Below are 18,554 nucleotides of genomic sequence, written 5' to 3'. Positions count from 1 at the left end.
AAAAATATCAATTTTTAGAATCTTTTATGTATTTGTTTACATACTTTTAAAATGCCAATATTTCGTTAGATTTTTCATTTATGTTCATTTGTCCTGGTAATTGTATAGTTATTCTTTCTTCTCTAAATCAAAAATAACTGGTTAAAGGTTCTTTTTATTATTGTAGGCGCTTTTTAATTTTCCATCTTCAATCAATGGTATACAAGAATATACCCTGACTTGTGTTACGAATACTTGAGGCAAAAGGCCCAAGAGTGTATGGGATACAACTCGGGGTAATTCCGGGTATTAGCGTACACTTTCAAGGTATACCATTTTCGCCTTCAGTGCATTGAGACGTCACAATTAATGCATATTGTGACAACATGCTATATACCTTCGGTTCAGATCGTGTGTACGGAAATTTACACCCGGCTTATAAGCCAAACCTTCTGTTCCAAGCTACATAGCTAATAACTAATAACTGATGAAAATGTAACTTAACTCCCACCTTCACGCACGCGTTTTTTTTTCTCATCTCGCTGTTACTAAATGAAAAGATCGTTCATATCACTTTAATGTTCCAAATGATAATGAATGAAGAAAGACTGAAGGATAAGTAAACACTGAACGATGCTTATGACCTATCAAAATAAACGTTTTGATGAATATTTTTAAAGTTGGGAATTAAAATGACCCGAACACCCCTGGAGATGACTATTCCAAAAGTATATAAGCAAATGTGCTGTGGAATGTTTGAAAGTTGTCAGAGATCAGCAAAAGAGTAAGCTTGTGAAAAAAAGACAGAAATAGAAAGATATAGGATGAAGAAATAAGAAATAGGGTTCAGTATGAACCAGTGACAAGAAGCCCAAGGAATTGAGTCAAGGTGCTTTGTGTGGTGAATCCGAACAAGGTTGAGATACCAGTTTTATGTTTAGCAGTTGAAACCGGATAGAAACAGGGCGTAGAATGCCCATCACTTTAATTACTTAATTGATTGTAAATATTTTAAACATTAACCAAATCGTTGGAAGAAATTTACAGACAATATTCTCTCTGAGAACCAAGGGCAAACATGCCATATTATATAATGCCTCAAAAACTGGGGATACAAAATATCCTGATAGTTTTTGAAAATGTTTTTATATCAGTAGAACAGAGACTGTACTTTTTTACGTTGCTTTATTGATAATAGCAATTATTGTATTTTTTACATGAACAACACTGTGGCAGCTCAATGTTGATCAGTCTGAAGCCATAGTAATCGCAGTAGATCCAGACGTAGAAGGTTCTGTAGCCGTCTGGAAGACATGTGCTGGACGACATAGACGTTCCGTAACAAGGATCCTTTCCTTTGTCTGAGATCTGTCGTCTGAAAACGCCATGCAGAAACGAACGTCTACCCTTTGTAATAACTCCACCATAGGCACACGGGCTGAATAAGAGAAACAACAAACGAGTTACTTTCCAAGAATTGCATACGTGATACTACCAAAAACAACACATGAGCTAACTAAGAATAACAGTACACGAGCGTATAACAAGAGCAGCGCATGTATTAATTAAGAAATGCAACATATAAGCTATATAATAACAGTAGCACACGAGCTTGTGAACAACAGCAGACGAGCTATTGGGCCCGTAACGTTATTTTCATTTTACAATTCATTCATATCAAATATAAATTCTATCGTATTGTGCATGTATCCTGTTCTATCGTGCGTTAATTCTATCTTATAGTGCTACAATCATAGCGTATCATTTTTCTTGTAAAATATAACGTTGTGGGTAATGTAATGAACAAAAATAGCGCACGAGCCAATTACCAGAGCAGCGCGCGAGGGAATTAACAAGAGAAGCCAACAAGCTTATTAGGAAGAGTTACACAAGAGGCAATTAACATGAGCAGCTCTGCTTATTAGCGAGAGCATCAAATGGGATACTTGGCAAGAGTAGCATACTAGCTAATTATTTAAGCAGCAAACTAACTGATTAAGTAGAACAGCACATATGATAACATGTAAAAAAGAAATATAAAAAGCTGCAACATTTTATTAAGTACATAATGGCGATAACGATGGTTAAATAAGTTATCTTTCATATTTTTTTTATTTTTAACATAAAATTAACAATAAAAAATATATGATATTCATTCATTTTAGCTTAATATTCAGGTTAAATACAATTTAAGTTTCTCTACGTCATAAAAGTTTTTTTTTAGAACAAAGCAGATAACTTGATTTTAAATTTCAATCGTTTCTATATTTAAAGACATCAAGTCTAATTAATTCTACCTTAAATATTTTTATAAAGTCCCGACTTTGTAGGTACTTGCCTCTAAAGTTATTATGATTTATTTTGGAACCATATTTTTATTTGTTCATTTACGATTTTGGATCATTTTAATTTTGATGATGAATACAATTTCAAAATTATAATAATGGTTATTTGACTCGTGAAATTAAAAAAAAACCCGCACAACATCGTACGATCTTGAATCGGTCTTGTTAATGCCATACTATGGTAAACATCCTTTTGTTTATTGTTGAATTGTTTAAAATAAACTGAAAGAACGAATACATTTTACAGCTAGCGGTTACTATCGTTTGTTAATTTCCCATACTGAAGGTATATGCGTCAAAGTTTTAAAGGTATTTTTAACTTAAACGTTAGAATTTGAATCTTACCTTTTTCTATCAAGGCTGAATGATCTACACTTTGTTTCTTAAAAGTCACAATTTGATTCTTACCCTCTGCGACGTCTGCAGTTTCTGTAGGTTACACATTGCTGATTGGGTCTCACAATGTAACACGTGTTGCCCCGGTATCGAACCTCAGTAGCTCGGAGGAATCTGGATGAACAGTTGTCTTCGAGACCCGCTGATCCCCAGTGCCTTGTAAAGGCAACGAAATGACAGAAAGCTGAATTAATTATATCGACATGCTCTCTTGTTATATACAACGATATTGCGATTCGAATATCATAATTTTAAAAAAGATTTTTTTTTAACTTTGCATAGTAATTAGGCAAACTGTATAAATTCTACAAGTATCCGGAAAGTAAAGTTAAGTGAAGTACTTAATAATAAGACAATAAACGTGCAAATTAACAAATAAGGGTAAAATACGATTACAGTTGACCTTGTTAAGTGATATTACTTTCATTATTCTTAAGAGTGAACTGTACCTTTTTTCACAGTTCATTGGGTTTTTGGATATTGCCTGCTCAACCGCAGCGTTTTTGCACAACATGAACTCTATCTTCCTCCTTCAATAAAAATATATGTACACATCATTGTTTGCTATGCATCTCATTTAAGGCATATATGATTCACGTCTTCATAGTATAATGATAAAATGATTTAATAGCCGTTTTCATTTGAAATGAGTTTCTCTGAAAAATAGGTCAGCGCGCGTGTTTTGCAAATTTAAATTCTTTTTTCAACAAATATTAGGCTAATCAGTTTTTCTTTCCAACTATGAAGGCATTTTATTTACTAAGTTCCGTTATTTAAGACCAAATACCTGATTGCTAAGTAAGAGAATTGCAACCTTCGTTATACAAAACATTAGAAAAGCATAGGTTTATCCATATGGTAAGTATTTTAAGGAAATAGTTATGGATCACTGCTTAAATCAAGGCTTTTCCGGTATTAAAGGTTTAGAAATATCAAATCTCAAGTTTGCAACTCCAATACACTCTTTTAAAATGACCCTCGCTGCCCGAAACTAAACATGAAATCAAACTAAATGATTAAATCATCTGTCTCTTTTTTTTTTATAGATATGGCACAATTATCAGGATAAAAATAGCTTCAAAACAACGTACAGAAGTTTTGAATGTTTTGGGAAAAAACATTTGAATCTAACAAAGCAGAATTGAGATAAATATGGGACCACAGGTCCCAGCGTTTCACTGATGTGTTTTGATAAGTACTTCTAACATGGTTTACCTGACATGTTCAGACTGACTCTGGTCGTTCACGCTAAGTGAAGGAGCTGTGGGTCCATTTCTATAGCAGCAATCCTCTGAATTGTAGCCACCATAGATAGAACCTGAATCACGAGAAGATGAGAAGCTTCCAACAGGGCTTTCTGCGATGTCGCCTTTTTGATCAACAACAGGAAGTGGTTCAGAGGGCCTTTCTTCTTCAGCTCCTATTGGCTGATCAACTTCAGTAGCTTTATTAGGATCCACCTGGGCTGACACATGTTGTCCAATGAAAACCACGACAAGAAGGCCTAAGTAAACTATTATAGTCTGCTATGAAATAAAAATAAAAAAAATTAAAGAAAATCGTTGTAGCATATTCATTTATTCCACAGTAAAATATTTAGACATTGTGGCAACGCACTTTGAAAAATTTTTTACGCATTTTGACTTTTTTTTCAAATTACAACATTAAGTCTCATTGATTATTTTCAAAGTTCGTTTGAGACCCACTGTCATACTTTTTTTCACACACCAACTGAAGAATTTAACGTTTATCATCAAAGAGACAGTTTTGAAAAGCCTTCGGGAAAAATCTCAATTTAAATCAGTAATTCTGTACTTTGTTTTAAAAAGTAGAAATATGAGTAAGTGACTTAAATCGTTAGTAACGAAGATGGAAGGAAGAAACCAAAGATACAGTTTATATGTTTTATACATTAAATTACGTATACTAATTTCCGTGAACTGTTCGCAAACTGGAGTTAACTGGAGTAAAGACTACACTGACTTCCAAAGTTCAAACCAAGATATTTTATCATAAAAGATTCGAAAGTTATATGTATAGCCAATGAACCATTAACAAATATATGTAAAAGTGCCATATCTTTTTTGCATTATTTTCAAAATTATAATAATGTCAGACGTTTTCTTATTAGAAAAACTTACTTATCAGATTAGCTAAATTATCCAGTAATTACAAAATCTCTGTTATATATCCCATTTAGCTTAATAAGTTTGAAATGTATATAATAACTTTATTTTCATTCTAAAAAAATTGACTTTCAACTGTACAATTATTTTTTTAATTTCTAAAGAGCGTCAATATTTACCATATTTACTCACTTTATTATATAAAACAAAATTCATATTCTAACTAGCCCTAGTTGGTAGCCCTTAAGCTTAATTGGTTTCATGTTCTAATTTGCTCTAGTTGTTAGCTCTCTAGCTTAATTAGTAGATTATTCTAGCTAGGTTTGGTTGTTAACCCTTTAGCTTAATTGGGTTCATGTTCTAATTAGCTTTAGTTGTTAGCCCTCTAGCTTAATTGATAAATAATTCTAGCTACCTTTGGTTGTTAACTCTTTAGCTTAACTGGTAGATGTTTCCTCACTAACTTTAGTTGCTGGCCCTCTAGCTTAATTAGTTTTATAATTCAACTAGTTGTTAGCCTTGTAGCTACATTTTGCGTTCAAGATTTGTTTAACTCGAGTGGTACTTTTGAAGACAAGAAACACAAAAATTGTTTTCATAAATCTAACATTAATTAACTTTTACCAAAATGTTGTTTAGGTTTTTAGAAACAACTTGAATAATCTTAAAGATGTTACTAGAAGTTTGAGAAATAGAATTATACAATACAAATGAATTTAATTTACCTTCATTTTGAACTCCTTCTTGAAGTGAAAATTTAAACACACATCCTCTATTTATATACAAAATTTTTATAAAAGAATATGAAACATTCTCAAAAACAATTCAAGGGTTAAATATAATTTGGACATTAAAAGTGGGATTATGATGTTTAGATAAAATTATTCTAATCTGCACAAAAATTCCTTTGATGGTTCATCTTTTTTTCTCGTTTCTCGGAAACTAACGCAAACGATTCTTATCTGATTCAACAGTCATATACAAATATTTATGTGCAACCTTGAAAAAAAATGTGGGACACAAAATCACATTTGCATAAATGTTTCCAGGTCAATAAATAAATTTTACTAATGTAAGGATGTTTGTAATATTTCGTATAAAGAAAATCCTGTTTTAGCACAGAGAGATGATTGCTATTCAACAATTCTTTTCATGTATGGTATTTAAGGGGATGGATGGTTAGGTCTTATCTAAATTACATTGATTTCGTTGAGAAAAAAAGATCAGTATAAAGCTATACAAAACCAATATTAAAAATTCAAAGCTAAAATGTTTAGAATTTTTCTTTTAATTAAAAATAAATTAATAATTTTTAGCTTAAAATAAAACCATTTCTAAACATTTGAAGTATATCTGATATATGTATAAGAAATTAGCCAGTCTCCTTGAGATAACATTTTGTTCTTGTTTTAAATAAAGAACTTAGAAGACATTTCGATGGTAATTAAGAAAGAAATCCCCTGTGTCTATAAATAGAATTTCCACATACAGAAATGGCCCAATTGAAGTCAATGAATTGTGACTAACAAAGCAAAGCAAAACGAAAACAATGTTTATGTTATACCTTTCATCGATATATTTTGTTGTCAAAATTTGACTTGACAGTCAATGTTTTGCTGTTTATCGACTTTTTATTTAATTCCAACAAAAGACCATTAGACGAGAAGAAGGGCGAGTAACTGGAAAGAAGAACATATTGACAGAATAAGAAAACTGACAGAAAAAGAAAACAAATAAAAGCCATGTGTTTTTTGTAAGGTCATTCCACCTTTCAGGTGAACGATCTTATTTTATCATATGTTTTTCTTATTTTTATTGGTGACAGCTTTTTTCTGGAAATATTGAAACAATTTTTTTTCTTTAAGTAATTGACCATTAAAAGTAGTGGTACCGAATGACCCTTGCCTTAATAACTCTCAGAATTAACAAAGTTATTGCCCTTGTGTATAAAAAGCATGTTATTCCTACTCCTCTTAAACCGTTAGAGGTAAAGACCTGAGACTATTACTAATGTTTCAACTTCACTTAAATGCTACTTCCATCTCATCATACCGAAAGGGTCCGATGTCTCATTTTCGCAGTTATTTCCTCTCAAAGTTTTGAACATTCCATAAAACACAACTTTTTAACCATACCTCGTAGAGACATCGGACCACCTGGGATTAAAGCGTCTACTTGGGCGATCAAATTGACAGAGAGGTTATTAATGAGTTTTCATTTTTCCTTTTGAAGATATTAAGAAACTTTTTCATGGATGTAGTAAGACTTTTGAGGGTAATTTAAAATATAACTACATTGTATTTATCCCCTATCTTAAAATTTGTATAGAGTGAATGCTACTATTGTACAAAATACATGTTATCGCTACTCCTCATAAACCTTTAGAGGTACACTGTAGAGACTTGAAACTTTTACCAATGCCATTAGTACACTCAGATGTTCCTTCAATCTATTCATACTGAAAGGGTCCGATGCCTCCTTTTAGCAGTTGTTGCCCATGAAAGCTACACATTTTCAAGAGAAACACCTAATCTTGTGAACCAACAATCATAGATACATCGGGCCACCTGAAAAAAAGCGTCTACCTTGGCGGATCAAAATGACAAAAATATTAAAGATCGAGGTCATTTGACGGTTTTTGTATTAAATTTAACATATCTTTTGTTTAAAGCTGAACACCGCTCGTAAATAGGCACTGTCCGCCATATTTCTCTTTCATCACTGCTGTCCCTACAACCCCTATATAAGGCACAGACCTCTAAACAGCTCAAAGTACTTTGCTGTAGAGGTCTCACCTGTGTGGACGTACATCTCGCCTCGCTGTGTTATTCGGTCGCGATGAGATTATCAAATTTTACGCATTTTTTTAAAGCCAGGAGAATACTATCATCAAATAATTTGGTCAATGCATTATTTACAAACAGAGTATGCACATAGAATAAGAAATAAATGCATTAAATCGAAAGACCACGAAAGGAATACTACACGTCGGCCACGAGTTTCAGGTGTGCAATCGGGTGTATCGGAATCGAAGGGTTTATATACCAGGTATCTGTGACGGTGCCTATTTACGAGCGGTGTTCAGCTTTAAGTAGGTGTAAAAAACGTTTTATGGATATATTAGGACTTCATACATTTCAAAATATTAGACCCTAGTTTGAATTGGTTATAGAGTTATTGCCCCTATTGAACAAACTGCTTGTTATCGCTACTCCTCATACACTGTTTGAAACAGAGGCTTAATTTTTTTACATGTACCAATATATCTGTTGACGCCATTTGAAAAAAGTAATGCAGAGAAAACATTATATATTTTCTCTTAAAACAAAGATATCTGAAGCATGAAAAATAAGAAAAATTTAACCTCTCTTAAACAGCAAACCATAAGTTTGTGAGAAATTTTTAGCATACTTCAATTGCAATGTGTATAACTACACCTCTTTGCTCTAACTCTAATATTTGTATTTAATTTTATGAAATTTAATATTTTTTATAACACACAAATAAGACCAAACCTGGCAGCGGTAAAGAGAAACACCTTTTCTGCCATTAGTCAGTTTCATGTCTTGAGTTAATATCATATTTGTTATATTGTCTTCATCGACATTTACACCATACATGAATTTCTTGGCTCAAAGGAACAAGTTCTTTTATTGTTGGATCAGACCATCATCAAAACTAAAATTGAAAAATAAAATAAAATGTATGTAGGAAAAACTGAATATTGGTTGTGAGGTTTGCGAGTTGAGTACCTCACTAAACATTAAACAGTTAAAAAACATTAAAACTAAAGTGTCATCATATATTTAAATTGTAAGGTGTAGATTATAGTTATACGTAAAAAGAAGAAGAAAAAACCCACGATATTTAGATATAGAAATGAAATGATTTTAAATGTTTTTATAAATTTACGATTACTTGCATCTACGATAACATAATATTTACTTGCCTTTAACAAGTTTTGCGACAAAAAACAGTTTTTAGAACTAAACCGTTATACCTCTGTTCGTTAAAAATATATTTTCATTTCAAATGCACAAGTATACTGTAAGTTTTGTATGTTGATTTAACTGTAACTAAATTTTTAAAGTAGCTGTCTTCCTGAGCAGATGTGGATATTGTACCTTACGTAAGCAAGAGGCTTAAGAAACGCGTTTTGAAATTAATGCTATTGAATTTTATTCTTTTTATGAGAACGATGTTTATCCTTTATTCATTTTTGAGTCGTCCGTCGTCTAAAGAACTTTATTTTCTCAGTTGTTACCAATATTCTTTAAGATAGGATGGTTACATGACCATGATTCATATTTTCTACATTTTCACTTCACTAAAAGATATAAAAAAAGATAAACAATCTAGGTACATGTATACGAGACATTGAGATGAAAAAAAAAGTTTTAATTTTGTGTCCTTTGTTTAAAATTAAAATGTTTTATTTGGTTCTAGGTGCTTTAGATATTAAGAACGATATGATAAACATTCTTTCAAATACAGCGGTAAATACGTCGAAAATCTTTTACATAGAAATCTGATATAAAAAGCATTCACATTAAAAAAGCAATACATTGTTTTTATTGCTGATGAGTTTGATACGTATTACTTTATCAGAGACACGGAACGACATTATGTGAGAAAAAAAATATCTCCATATCATAACATTATACACAGGATGCTCAGTGAAATTATTTGTAATATCAGTATTTAAATCAAACATATTTAACGTTTAATAACAGCAGCAAATCGAAAATTCACATTCTTTTTACAACCATCGTTTGCTTAAGAAAATCATTAAATATTACTGAGATTTTTTGTAAAATTGAAACTCTACCAACCAAGTTTTGCTTTTACCTCTCCATATTTTATGTCTTGTTTGCAGTTTTTTAAAATGATATTGAACTTTCATTATCTGGTTAGTATTTTATTGTCAAAGCTTTTAAATCAAGTGACCCTTTCTGGTGTATATTATAATTTTTTTTAACACCCCCCCCCCGATCAGAATATACGCTTTTAAGCATTTTCTTGTTTTTTAAAAATATTTTCCTTTTTAATATGTAGATTCAAAATCTATTTAAGAAGTCTTCTTTATTTAATTTTAAAAATGTGGTTTCAGACTTCTTACATTGTACATGCATTTATAAGTTATCAGCTTTGTTTTGATAATATTGGCATTTAAAATGTTTCGCAAATAAATACACCAGAATACTATAAATTAAAAAAATTAACAAATTGATAATACATTATTCATTTACTTATGATTTCAAATATCAAAACATGAAAAAAAATCACTGTATATGAATACGGCTATAGAGGAGGAAGCAAACATTGTTAAGAATATTTATTTTATTTGCTAATTCAAACAGTTATAAACTCAATATGAAGAGAAATATGCAATTTATTCCGTTTTTGTCGGACCAGTAAAGATATTTGTACAAATAGATTTTTAGAGATGAATTTTCACGCTTCTGTTCTGATACGTTTAATATGTTAGGCTTTATTCAATGATCAACGTGATAATTCACTTCAGCGAAAAGATGATATGATATTGTTATTTCGCAAAAATTGCATTGATTTTCATAAAGGATAACGTGTTTTGATGTTTACGTTCAATGATTGAACTGTGTACATAAAAAGATAGTGGGAACACATAATGACTGGGACGGATTGAATGATTTCATCATTCGTTAATATATGTGTCAGGAACGTGTCACTTGTTTAAAAAGTTAAATTATTCTCCCTGCAATAAAGGCGGATAAGGCCGGTGCATAAGGCCGGTGCTTAACCCCGACTTCCGTGGTGCTAAGTAGATGAGATTCTTTGCCTCTCCCTGGATGGCATGTGACACCAGTCCATCGAAGATTAACTCCCAACGTAAGCCAGTACCACATTTCAGCTAGGTTGACTGAGGCAATTTAGATAAAGTGTCTTCTTTCAGTGCACAACACACAACATCAAGTGACCACAGCAGGGTTTGAACCAGCAACCTTTCGGTAACTAGTACTGGCCAAACACCTATGACCTCTGAGCTCCGCTTTTCACTTATTATCTTATAACAATTTTATGATTCAAGCTAAACGCTTTCATATTTAATTTTTTAAGTGTTATTGTTTAATTTGACCATGCACAAAACAAAAACAAAATTAATTTTTTTTTTACATTTTTCACATAATATTAAATAAAATAATTACCCTTGAAGAAAAAAAAATATCAAAGGTGACCTCTTATTTCAATACAAGATTTAGTCCATGCACGAAAAACGGAAGATCACAAAGCATCATATGTAGGTCTGTTGTAAGAACGAGTTCTTTTTTTTTTAAAGGGAATTGAGATTGCTTTATATTATTTGATTTAATACATGTATTAGGTAAGGTGATATAATACACATTTCTTTCATTTATATTTGAAACAAAAAAACACATTCTTTTTTTCTCGTACTATAGTTTTTACTTTAAAAGGAATGTGATTACGTGTGACAAAAAAGAACAACTTATTTATTTAACTGAAATTAACATCCAAATTCATAAAAGCCGACTAAGGGCAGAACAATTCCATTCAGTCATATTTTAGAAAAGTGAGTTGAATTAATGGCCTTGTTTTACCCTAAGATGTGACTTATAAATATGTCAAAAACAACGCAAACAACGTTGGAATACATTGCAATTTTAACATAAAATGGCTAAATTTGTTATGTAAAAATAGTGTTATTATCTTTCAAACTCTTTCGCTTGGACCCAGATCGCCCACCCGCATTTCTTAAATATTGCCTATTTCTTTCTTACTCGAACGCAGATTGGTCGAATCCTCCCCGAGACTGACTTAACTTTAAACGACGCATTAAAAGGTTATATCGAAATTCCGATAATTTTGAAAATGATTAACTAATTAAAATGAATGAATTTAACGAAAAAGAGTAGGTCCTATCCCCATCCCGGAAACAAAAATTATTCCCTCAGAACCCCTATAATAACTTACAGGGTCTTCGAATATAATCGTATCTTTTTACAAGATTCATTAGCCCTTTCCGCGTTCGATAAAAAATGCGCGTAAAATGTTTTGTGGTTTGACCTTCATACCGGGTATACCCACTGTGTAAATAAAGTCGTCCACGTGCTTAGTAGCCATGTTCTTTTCACCAATTGCCTTGACAAAAGATGCATATTGCTCTTTTTTGTTTGGTTGTCCTTTGTCGCTTTTATTTTGTTAATCTACTTCTATTTGGACTGGTTGGCTTCATTGCGTTTATGTTTCATGCTGTATTTAATAATACGCAGTATCATTTACATTCATTGATTTTTATACGATAACCTGTTCATATCAAAACATTATACACAGGATACTTAGTAAGATCATATTTTAAGGTCAGTATTTACATCAAACATTCAAAACGTTTATTGACCAAAGTAAATCAAAAATTTACATTTTTATCAAAAAATTATTTAATATTATTTAGATGTTTGTAAAATTAAAACTCTACCAACGAAATCTTGTTTTCATCTCTTTATTTTTTCGTCTTGTTTTCATTTTTTTATATCTGATATTCAACTTTCATTATATAATTAGAACAAGGGTTGATCCAAAGGTTATGTCACACTATGCACCGCGTTTCATACTGGCGCTGTTTTGTACAAAATGATACATCAAAATTCTAATTTGAAGTAAAATTTTGATTTAATTTCGTTGAACACTTAACAAGATATTGATGTTCATAGCATGATATATGCATAACAACGCCGCGTCGTGAATTTATGTCCTTTTTAAGGTTTGTTTTTATGTAGAAATTTAATCTTCAAAAAACAACCAATATATTGAAACATCTTCAACTTTTTCTGTTTTAAAAAATTCTAGGGAATGTGACCTTCCATTTCATATATCTACGGGATACCTTTTGTGTCTCGATCATGGAAGAAGGAGCAAGAAAAAGACTGGATATACGAATCGTGATACGGGGCGTTTTTTGCTTCGATAAATAGAAATCACTAGAAAATGTACTGGGATTGACATATCAACCTAAAATTGACAGCGATTGAACAGGGTAATCTAAACTTGTTCCAATATCTAATAAAAACATATGTCATATTAATAAATAAATTAAATAGACAGAAGATATACGCTCTGAAGGAAAGTTAAAACTAGGTTCTTACATCATGAGCTACTAGTAAATCATAAAGCTACGTTCAGTTCTAAAAAAGATCCCTAACATTAGTTTATATATGGGATATAAACGTACATCAAACTCTGAACCTTCTCGTGAGGCCAAAGAATTGTCCTGGGGCCAAAGTCTTAACAATTATAAAGAATCATCTGGCTGATTAGTTTCTGAGAAGATTTTTAAAGATTTACCCTATATATTCCTTTGTTAAACTTTGACCCCCCCCCCCATTGTGGCCCCACCCTACCCCTGGGGATCATTATTTTCACAACTTTGAATCTACACTACCTGAGGATGCTTTCACACAAGTTTCAGCATTCCTGGCTGATTAGTTTCTGAGAAGAAGATTTTTAAAGAATAACTCTGTTTATTCCTATGTAAAACATCGACCTCCAATTGTGGCCAAAACCTACCCCCAGGGGTCATGATTTTCACAAATTTGAATCTACACTACCTGAGGATGCTTCCACACAAGTTTTAGCTTTCCTGGCTAATTAGTTTCTGAGAAGAAGATTTTTAAAGATTTACTGTATATTATCATATGTTAAACTTCGATCCCCCATTGTGGCCCCACCCTACCCCCGGGGGTCATGATTTTCACAACTTTGAATTTACACTACCTGAGGATGCATCCACACAAGTGTCAGCTTTCCTGGCTGATTAGTTTCTGAGAAGAAGATTTTTAAAGATTTACTGTATATATTCCTATGTAAAACGTCGATCCCCCATTGTGGCCCCACCCTACCTCTGGGGGTCATGATTTTAACAAATTTAAATCTTCACTACCTAAGGATGCATCCACACAAGTATCAGCTTTCCTGGCCGATTAGTTTCTGAGAAGAAGATTTTTAAAGATTTACTTTTTATATTGATATGTTAAACTTCGACCCTCCATTGTGGCCCCACCCTACTCCAAGTGGTCATGATTTTCACAACTTTGAATCTACACTACCTGAGGATGCTTCCACACAAGTTTCAGCTTTCCTGGTCGATTAGTTTCTGAGAAGAAGATTTCTAAAGATTTACTCTATATATTCATTTGTTAAACTTCGACCCCCCCATCCTCAGGTGAGCTAAAAAGGTTAAGTTTACAATTCAATAAGTTGGTTTCTGGAAGAACAGATTTTGGAAATTTTTGTAATAAATATTGACAATTTTTTTTTACTTTTTTAATCTTTAGCTTTTAAGATCTGTGTACAAACATAGAATTGTAAGTAAATCTCTGTATCTTGCTAAAGGGTACCTGCAGTGCCGGTCAATTTTTGATATAATGAAGATCTATGTGTAAAAACATAATCCTGAAAATTTTACAGCGATCGCATAAGTAGTTTTCGAGATATTTGGGGAAAACCCGATTTCACACCTGAACGAGTTTTGAATCAAGCCGATTTGGCGCGATATGAACTGTGACGTCACGGGGTCAACGCGACTGTATGAGAAACAGGAATATCGTATGAAAACTGTTCGTTTTGTTGCATTGTTTTATCGGTATATGAACATTTTTTTCTGTTGTTTTATTTCCTTATCAACCCTGGATGACTAAATATACTGTTGTTTGAGTTTAAACCCGTTCTTTATCGAACAAAAATGCCGAAATCGGAAAATTGTTTGCTTCATGAATTTAGTGAAATGTGTAACACATTTTGCATATAAATGTACAGCATATGTAGCAAAATGGCAATTAATCAAACTTTTGTTTTAAGAAACATATTTTGTTAATATTGTCATTCTTTCGAGTGATTTTTCCGTGACATTATTAACTGATTAATAATATATATTGATAATACATATCTCGTAAAAGGTAACGTGGGGTCTATTCCTCGTATAAGGCATACAATTACAAATGATTTCGCCCGATTTTTCAATAATAATGATATAGGACTAATAACAATCAAAATAGTATGCATTCTATAACAAACACGGGATTATAAACGGATCAAGGCGAACTTCCAAGATGGCTGCATGATTAAGTCTGTCTATTCTTTTAAAAATACGATAATGGAATTTCATTTTACATTTATTTACATCCTTTGTCAAAATGTTTAAGTTTATTCAGATTTCATAATGATTCGCTGTCATTATAACAATAAGTAATGTACAATTAAGGCGTTAATCAAATTGCTGACCATAGCGCTCGAAAGAAAGTTGCACTTGATTAAATAAGAAATTAAGACCAACGTAAATGTAATTACTTCCGAAATAATTACTTGATCACATAAAAAAGGTTTAAATTGCATTGTAAATTTGGTCATTATTTCAGTGATTAGATAAGTAACAATAAAAGCATTTACTTCGAACATTACTTTTACTAAAAATTTTGACAGTCTTTAATCACTGATTGATGGACTATATATACATATATTAGCTTACGAATGCTTGATTCACAAAGTCTAATTTATTTTTCTTTTTTATTGTTTAACAATTGAGTAGCTAATTATACACAATTCAATTTACCAGTCCAGAGGCGTGAAACCCTCTCTTTGTTCACCAGACTCGTGTACCATGTGTATATATACATTCACCAGATACACGTGTGTCTGGAGCATTGGCTTTGTTAGTTTACCTGTTTACCTGTGTCATTGTCTCCGATCACTCGTGTGTGAAAGGATATTATGTAATCAAAGAATGAATAATGAACATAAATCTATCCATGCAAGCGTTTTAAGATAACGTATTCATCGGTAAAAGGGCGACGAGAATAGCAAATTTTTAAATCCTTTAAAAATAAATCTGACTGTAATAAAATAATTACGGATACAAATTTCTAAATCTACAATTCTTAAATATCTAGATACGTCAAAACATCAGACCTCTATTAATCATTTTGGCTTAAAAATTGAATTTAATTTGTATAGCTTTGTAAAGGAATTTCCCTCCTGTTGACCTCGTGACGTCACTTCCGCTGAAGCCTCGTTATCGCCTCATTCTGTTTTCTCTTGATTAGATTTCCCAAAGCAGGTAAAAATAGCCACTTTGAAGCGGCGTAACTCCGTTATTTTTGCATCGATTTCGATGCGGTTTTTTGCATTAAATTTTGGTAATTAAACTCTTTGACATATGTTTCACATCGGCTTGGCTGCAGGTACCCTTTAACACTCAAATATGGTTAGTAAATAGAAATTGTAAACAATTAAACACAAGAAACATGCACTACATGACTGTATAACAAATAAAGAACACTATTTATTTTTTCGAAATGAATCATATATATACATGTATATACCTACATATTTCCGTAAGCGATATCAAACTCTATTTAAACTGAATAAACTAGAGAAAATGCCGAGCATCTCAACAAAACCTATTGCATTAATCTACCATTACGCAAAAGATAATGCCGAATTACCGATAGAATGAATTGTATTTCAGTACCCCTACATCAGATTTTGCTTAATTTGCGCAGGTAAACAGTTAACGTAACTGTTTGATTTACCGAAGTCTGTTTGATTTGATACGTAAAAATCACGAAATACAGACGATAGTGTCCAGGTTACAAAGCATAAATAATGAAAACGAAACAAAAATCAGAACAAGCTTACACCAACGTATGTGTGAAAACTGTCAACGCATTGAAATATTTAGCCTCAATTTTCTTCACAAAATCGGCACCAATATATTTTTCATGTTTCAAAATTTCCCTTCATACGCGAACTGTTGCACAACAAGCAAATTCATCATAGTCAGATCGACCAGTTTTCGTATAATGTCATGGCTGCTTTAAACAAAGAACCTCGTTTTAGAAGTATGGAATACGAGTCTTGGAAAATGGGTATGCAAACCCGGGCCGTGGCAAAATAAATGCCGGGGCAGATCGGCAATCGTCAAATCCAAATACGCATGATTTTGCAGCAATATCTACAGCGAATACAAATATACTAGCGATCCATCAAATATCCTGAAATTTTAATGAGATTGGCAGATTAATAACTGCCAATCTTTTGTTTTGTCCAGGCCAAGTCTTGCCTACCCATTTTACCGGATGCCGAGCCCGAAGCTATTAAACTGATTGAAACACGCCTTTCCTTTTTTATTATTTTCGTAATAACTTAGATTTGAAACAAAACTACCCCTTAATTTTTGCAATTTATATTTTCCTTCCCATAAGGATAATTTATGCTGAACTACGTTGAATTTCCCTCGGTAGTTCTTGAGAAGATTTTTAAAAATGCACCCCCCTTTTTCTACAGTTTCAAGGTTTTCTCCGCTTTGAATACAGATCGGACTTTTATTTTTGCAATTTATATTCGCCCACCCATTAGGATGCTTTGTGCCAAATTTGGTTGAAATTGGATAAGCAGTTTTAGAGAAGAAGTTCAAAATGTAAAAAGTTTACAGACGGACAGACGGACAGACGGACGGACGGACGGACGGACGGACGGACGGACGACGGACAAAATGTGATCAGAATAGCTCACCTGAGCTTTTAGCTCAAGTGAGCTAAAAATGAAAAAAAATGTAAAAAAGAGCATCGTGGCCAATTTTTATAGAGTACTAAATTACGACATTCTACTAGAACGCCAAAGATCCAGAAATGACGTCGCTAGCGTCCGTTGACTATCCTTGCTTCAAGCTATACAAAACATATTATCTTCAGAAATATTTATAATAATGCATTAAAATTTTCAGATCTGAATTGAAATAGGTAGATATCTCAAAGCACAATTTTTGTCACTTTACGCGGATTTTTCATGATTTTAGTTTACTTTTGGATCAACCCTCGTAAATGTAACTTCCGTGTCAGGAACGTCGCACTCATTTAAAAAGTTTAATTCTTCTCCCATCAACAACGGCGGATAAGGCTGGTGCATGAAGCCGATGCTTATCCCCGATTTTCTAGGTGCTAAGTAGATGAGATTCATTGACTCTCCCAGGATAACACTGGACACCAGTCCGTCTGAGATTAACTCCCAGCGTATTGTTATAACGGTTTTTTCTTTGTGTACTCGCTTTGCTGAGGTACCGGGGAATAAAGGATCTTCGGGGACTTCGAAATAAAACCAATATTAACTAAGGTAGCTAAACACAGTTTCGTATAAAATCCAGGGGGTTTTTCTCTGAGGAAAAGCATGATGGGTAGGGAATTTCCTGCTATTTTTATGCGGTATACATGAAAATAAAATTTTTATACTCTCAGTTGCATAATATAGTGAATTATCTTTCGAATACATGAAAAAAGTATGTAGAAAAATTTTAAAAATTAATTTAGTGAGACTCTAAAATAAAGGGCGGTAACTCCAAAAACATCCGGATTTTACACATGCAGAATTTCATGAATTTTTTAGCGGGTAACAAAGCTCTTTAAAAAGCTGGCGAATGTACCCTGAAAATACTATGAAATGATGCCTAAGGACTTGTTCTTGAAAATGTACAGAAATAAAAATGGCTGATTTGGTTGTATTCTGCTTTTAGGGGGAGCCTAAACTGCATGGGTGTACTGCATTTAGAGGCATCCTTTTGTCTTTTTTCCGCATGTTTTGAGTGCCAAATAAATTCTAGCATTAAGTTACATGTGCATTATTTTTAAATATTTAAAAAATGCACAATTTTATCTTTCTATTGATA

At 32.5% G+C, this 18,554-nt stretch overlaps 1 protein-coding gene and 1 pseudogene across 2 annotated transcripts; both read right to left on the bottom strand.

Annotated features, from left to right (window-relative positions):
- Nucleotides 1-1,147: 1,147 nt before the first annotated feature.
- Nucleotides 1,148-5,653, bottom strand: LOC128163092 (uncharacterized). Of its 2 annotated transcripts, none has more exons than XM_052826580.1 (5): nt 5,572-5,653; nt 3,936-4,246; nt 3,170-3,250; nt 2,733-2,876; nt 1,148-1,417 (listed from the first exon to the last, which is right to left on the bottom strand). In XM_052826580.1, exons 1-5 carry the CDS (start codon nt 5,575-5,577, stop codon nt 1,165-1,167), a joined length of 795 nt encoding a protein of 264 aa, XP_052682540.1. In that variant the 5' UTR covers nt 5,578-5,653; the 3' UTR covers nt 1,148-1,164. The 2 variants fall into 2 exon arrangements, with proteins under 2 accessions (XP_052682540.1, XP_052682541.1); XM_052826581.1 differs by having other exon boundaries at nt 3,936-4,243; nt 5,572-5,645.
- Nucleotides 5,654-11,854: 6,201 nt separating this feature from the next.
- LOC128163086 (uncharacterized) overlaps nt 11,855-18,554 on the bottom strand; it is a 51,878-nt pseudogene continuing 45,178 nt past the window's right edge.

This window comes from Crassostrea angulata, chromosome 9, assembly GCF_025612915.1.
Source record: "Crassostrea angulata isolate pt1a10 chromosome 9, ASM2561291v2, whole genome shotgun sequence".
Classification (NCBI taxonomy): Eukaryota; Metazoa; Mollusca; class Bivalvia; order Ostreida; family Ostreidae; genus Magallana; species Magallana angulata.
Note: the sequence above shows the minus strand (reverse complement) of the source record. Positions and strands in the feature narration are given on the sequence as shown.